General features: G+C 38.9%; 1 protein-coding gene across 1 annotated transcript; it reads right to left on the bottom strand.

Annotated features, from left to right (window-relative positions):
• On the bottom strand, positions 1 to 5,178 carry LOC120745867 (uncharacterized protein At2g34460, chloroplastic-like). Its single transcript, XM_040051064.1, has 5 exons — positions 5,097 to 5,178; positions 1,737 to 1,904; positions 1,448 to 1,649; positions 988 to 1,152; positions 1 to 757 (listed from the first exon to the last, which is right to left on the bottom strand). The coding sequence occupies exons 2-5, from the start codon at positions 1,869 to 1,871 to the stop codon at positions 600 to 602; spliced, it is 660 nt and encodes a 219-aa protein (XP_039906998.1). The 5' UTR covers positions 1,872 to 1,904; positions 5,097 to 5,178; the 3' UTR covers positions 1 to 599.
• Positions 5,179 to 6,030: the final 852 nt, after the last annotated feature.

Raw genomic sequence — 6,030 nt, 5'->3', positions numbered from 1 at the left:
AAAAAGAGTAAATAAAATAACATTGATCAGTTAGACAGTTATTTCTACTAGCAACTCTTTTTTCCTAATAGGCACTTCACCCCAGTTAGACCAGTTATTCCAGCTTCAGCGGAATCTCACCATGAAGATAGCTCTGGCTGTGTTTACAATGGATACATTACCATGCTTGGAGGCTTAAAAAAAAACAATTTCAGATGGGTTGTTCTTACTAGATTTCAGGGGGGCTTGCTATTTTATTAAAGCTAAGTTTAAGCCAAGCTGCAAACACAGTGCTGTTTGATTATAGGAGAAATCAATCACGATACTTTACCCACACAAACTATAAACATACTCCCATCTTATGAAGCAAAGCTTCATTAAGGGTTGTGCCTATAGATCGTTGCTTTATATGACTGAATAAAAGCACTAAATTTGTAAAACGCAAATACAAAACAATAGATTCAACTGCATTAGAAAACTGAGGACTGCAACTTTAATTATTTAATGCACCAGACACTGAATGCTTCACTGTAAATATTGCAAGATTAATATCCCCGAAAAATGTCTCCCTGCATGGATACAGCCAATATGTTGGAGCACAGAGCCTGGCTTCTTCTTTGTTATTTAGTAGTGATGGCGACTCCCTTCTTGACCCAGGCATTGCTGTTGAGCAGAGAGAGCATGAAGCGAGCCACGTCTCCTCTTCCTACTGCGCTGCCTGGAGGTTGACCATTGTTGTCAGGCACAAAGTATCCCTCATGGGTTAGAAACTCTTGAGCTGTAAAGGACAAAAAGAATACAACGGCCAGATAGTAAAAAACCTAACAGTTTGTCCAGTTACATGCTTGAACTCCATGATTTGCTGATCTCAGAGAAATTATACAAAGCAAAATGAGACTATGCACTAAGGTAAAATAGATCACACTAAGTCAGAAAGCTTCCACTGAATTAAGCTCCGCCATTCTCTGTTGACACCCCCTACCCATGATGCAATCTGTCTGCTTTTACCTGTGGCCGGAAGGTTCTTGAGGCCAGGTGGACGCACCACAGTCCAGTTGATGTCCTCCGTCTTCTGCAGAAGCTGCTCCATCTCATACATGTTGCTGAGGACACTTCGGATTAATGGCAGCAGGAGGAATCTGATCAGGTATGATGACTGAGTTCCAGAGTTTGCTGAAAAAAGTAAATCAAAAACAGTGAACAGCCTGAGCCACAAAAGCCAAATAACCTTCAAAGCCCAAGTTTTTGAAAGTGCCTCCATCCATCTGTTTTCTTAGTGACATATTCAGTTCAGGCTCATGACTCAACGTAGCCTATGTTCATAAATCAGCTAAAAAAGAAGCTTTTAATCATTTGACTCAAAGCCAAACCTTGACCCCTGTCCTTCACATTTTGGGAAAGCAAGTTCAGAAATATCAGTTACATTAAAAAACAAATCTAAAGGGCCACATCTGTGTGATGCACTTACGCTCTGTGTACCAGGAGGTCATGGTGATGATCCTGTTCACCTGGGTCTCTTGCATCGCACTGACCATAGCAGTCATGGACCGAGTGTAGCCTGTCACCCCGGTGAAGAAGGAGGCTGGGAAGCCGAGGCAGGACATGACAACATCCTGGTCTTTGAAATGAGTCTTCATACTGTCTGCCGAGAAAATATCAGCCGTCACCACCTGGAAAACAGTTACAAGACTGACTGTTAAAATGTGCATGATTACTTTTGTTGATTGCACGTAACAGAGCTTAAAACAGATAATTGCCTTGAGATTCTCATGAGTCACGGTGAGCTTCCCCGGGTTCCTGACGAGGGCTGTGACCACGTGGCCTTGCAGCAGGGCCTGGTTGACCAGATACTGTCCAGTCTGCCCAGTGGCTCCCACCACAGCGATCTTCATCCTCTAACGCTTGGAGCCAAGTCAAGACTGCAACTAAAGCAGAACACAACGTTGTGAACGCTCTGATCGCTCAAACTAACAGCACTGAAGTTCCCTCCCCCTTTCACAAGCGTAATAAAACTACTTTTATCGTGCAATAAAAATGTCCTTTCAGAGAAATTTAGGTTTGTCATGTAACAGCTTGTCCTTGTGCATCACTAACCCCCCAAAAAATGAATGAATGAATGAATTACTACAATTCTTGATCTCTCAATTGTATATTGTATAGCTTTCTTGTTATATGTAAAATTGTATTATATTATTTAATTTTATTTAATTTTTTTTACTTTAAAATATTTTACTTGCATTTTTAATCACTCTTATATTTAAATGTTCATTTTCTATTTTATCTAGGGATTGAGAGTAACGAAGTTTCTATTCTCTGTATGTCCTGTACATGTGGCAGAATTGACAATAAAGTTGACTTTGACTTTGACTTTGACTTAAGAGCTAAAATGAATGTGCAGTAAAGACAATCCGGCACCCGAAGTCAGAGCAGAAGATTGTGAAATCACATCTCCAGCCTGGAAACATGGATGTGTGTGAGAAAGAAAAGAAAGCATAATTTTTTAAAAATTATTAAATCTGGTTGGATGAAAACGATGATATGATGATGAAGAGAGATGAAAACTTTCATTCTATCAGTCAAACAAAACTGCACATTGGTTCCCTTTGTTTTATCCAGACTGGGGTAAATGGATCATCTCCACTGCAGAGGATGATGATGAGGTTGTTGGTCAGATGCTCGCTGCAGAAACTAAGCCAATATTGTTGACTGAATTTCAACTGATGTTGTTTAGAAGATCACGACAAGCATCTCTGAGCTGATTCCTTGAAGCTATGTTAAATGAGCACTGTTTGGGGACAACACAGGCATTTTTGCATTTTTGCAGTCTGTCCTCAGATTGTTGGCAGTCCTTTCATTTGTTGGTAATGGTGACGTCAAACACCATGCCGCTGCCACTAAGAATTAGTTCTTTGGTTTTTAACATTAGAGACAATTACAAAACAGAACTGTACTCAAGAATTCAACTTTTATAACTGCACCTGAGGCTGAGGCTTAAAAGTGATTTCAGTTTTAAAGCCAAGTGGCATCCCAAAATGATGGAATAACTGGATTCTCTCAGAAATTAAGTAGAAGTATTTAAAAGAAAAAAGATTTAACTGGTGGCCACAACACAGAGCTTTAGGGGTTAGGTTACATCCCATGCTTATGTGTTGTTAGTGGTATGAGACATCTAGTGATCTAGCTTTAACTGTGTCCACATCAATTTTACTGTAAGTAACACTCATACCAACACCAGTGCATCAACACCACAAAAACCTGGAGATGACTAATTTGTTCACAGAGCTTTAAATATTTTTTTAAAAAACACCAGCCATTTGGCTCTATTAATGGTCAGTACAAATGCAATCCAGTTTTGGTGTATTGCTTACCCTTTGTAGGAGTCGCAAGTCAAAAAAATCTTTATCGAGCATGCAGCAGCAAGATCCATATGAGCGACTCCAAATGGAGAGTGCATTTTTTGCATGAAGCACACCTGCAGTAACTCTTATATTCTAATTATTACCATTACAATTATTAATTACCTCCAGTAGGACTGATCAGGATCACAGCCTCTCTGCAGTTGTGTAACTCTGCAGCTCAAACAGGCGATCCACCCATGCAGACTCTAATTTTACCATTTTCCCTCATTCAACAGTTTTATATCAGTAGTGACTGTTCTATATAAACATTCATCAGTGACTTTAATATGTACACCACTCCAACTGCTTGTTAACACAGACATATGGTGCTGGATCGTCTGGCAGCCTTTAAAACAATTTCCCTTGGGATGAATAAAGTATTATCAATCAATGGCTATAGAGACAAAGAGAAACAGACAGGAAAGCCCAACAATAAAAAAAAAAAAAAAAAAAACTCTTTAAGGAAGCAGTAGGTGACAGTGGGAACGAAAAACTCCCTGTTAACGGGAAGAAACTTCCAGCAGAACAGGGCTCAGGTCATCTGCCATGACTGGTTGGGGGTAATGGACTGAACAACCTGTAGAGCTTTGCCTCTCTTGCGTCATTTACCAGGAAACTAATTATTCAACAAAGGAAATGCAATCGTCACCCTTTCAAAAGAAACTTAAAAAAAAAAAATAGTTTAGGGTCATCACGTTATATTAAAATTAAACAGTACTTTTTAAAAGAAGACACTATAATATCTGTGCGCCTTGATCCTAACTGCAAATCCAAACTACAAAATAAAAAATGTGAGTCCTAAAGTCACTTTGTAATTTTTTCATAAACCACAACAGTTTCCCACTGCAGTAGCTGCAGTGACGCTGTGGGGCACTGGCTCTCCTGCTAAACACCTTAACCCTATGCCGCTAAATTAACAAGTTCATTAATCAGCTCACATCTACAGTTTGCCTTTGTCCCGTCGCTCAGTAGTGAAGTGGATTACGAAATCATGCTACACGCCCAAGATTGAATAACAAGCCTAAAAACAGCAGCTCCTACATTAAATTCTGATATGTTGACCTCCCCTAACAACAATACAGCGTTATAAAAAGCTTCCTTGTCTTCAAAGACACAAACAATTCATTTCAATTTTATTTATATAGCGCCAAATCACAACAAACGTCGCCTCAAGGCGCTTACAACAGAAACAGCGATCCAGGTGCTGAGAAAATGACACCTACACTACCAAAAACATCGGGACACGTGATTACTTTTATGATCTTTTATTCTTAAGGCCTTTTCAGTGGATTAACTTTTTAAGAGTCCACACGCTGTAAACTCTTTAATGTTTGACTCAACCATGCTGATAGCACCAGGGCAATATAACCTCTTACATAAAGCTAAAAAAAAAAAAAAAGTGGGAAACAGCCTACGCGGCTGTGACTTTCAGAAACATGTTGGGACTGCGGGGCTTTTGTATTCAATGTCTTTAAATGCCTATTAAACCGGAAACTGAGAGAATAACTGCCACCCTGAACCTTTATGATCTCTAATGTTACACAAACCAGTAGCTGCATTTTCGCTTTTGCTATGAGTCTTTGTTTTCTTCATTTATTCATTTAGAGGCAAAAAGAAGAAGAAAAAGATTTAGCGCAAAACACCGTGAGCCAAATTAACCCAAATTATTAGTCTGTTGTCATGCAGCATGCAGAAAAGGACGTTTAGCTCCTCACTCACCTGCGCCATTATGAAAGCGTCCCGTGAGGGAGGCGTTCAAGAGCGAAAGCGTTCAGCTGCGTTGTAATTGTTTATCCTCAACCCAGATTTAAATGTTTTTGTTTTGACGTTATATAGAGGGAGATAACATGACCCCCTCAAAGGTAATGTCGAAGTTATAGTTAGAAAGTTAGCGTAAATATTTCCAATGACTACAAGTACAAATTTCGCAGTAAATACTTCTAAAATGTAACGTCTGCTTGGTTTTTTAAAACCCAAATCAAACATCTTCGACTTTAAGATATTTTCTTGTGAAAAAGAAAAGCTATAAAGTCAGCAGAAATTTGAACCAGAAATGATTTTTGAAAAACTAATTTATTCTTCGGTGCTCTATGCTGGTGCTATTTATTCTAGGTTAAATCTATGCGTTGGGTATGGATGGTGTATAAATTTAGCCTTTATGTTCTTGATGCATGCTCAATCATCCAGGTAAGTAAAACGAAACGTTTCGTCACTCATCCAAGTGATGACGCTACGTCCAGATGAACAGAATCAACTTTTGGAGATATGTTTTGTCACCACTTCAAAGGTTTAAAAAAAATTTAACATCCCACACACCAAAATTTTATCGATCATAAAAAAAAGGATCAAAAGAAACTGTTGTGCTTGGGGGTTGAGTATTCAAGAAAATGGTCAGTGAAATCCAAAATAAAATCAAGTCAATGGTGAAGAAAATTTGAATTTGTTTTTATCTACAGACATATCATCAGTAGGTGCTCACATGTAAACACAGACTTGGTCTCCTCTTGCCACCAATGTTTACTGCTGAAACCTTTCCATCTCCCTACATGAAGATCCATTTGGACCTATCAGGTCATTAGATCAGATAATCCACTTGTGGCTTTGTGCTTTGATTATGTGATCACACCAAGGGACTAAAGACTAAAGCAGCTTC

The sequence above is a fragment of the Simochromis diagramma genome, unplaced genomic scaffold (genome assembly GCF_900408965.1).
Source record: "Simochromis diagramma unplaced genomic scaffold, fSimDia1.1 OVJJ01000131.1, whole genome shotgun sequence".
In the NCBI taxonomy this organism is placed as follows: Eukaryota; Metazoa; Chordata; class Actinopteri; order Cichliformes; family Cichlidae; genus Simochromis; species Simochromis diagramma.
Note: the sequence above shows the minus strand (reverse complement) of the source record. Positions and strands in the feature narration are given on the sequence as shown.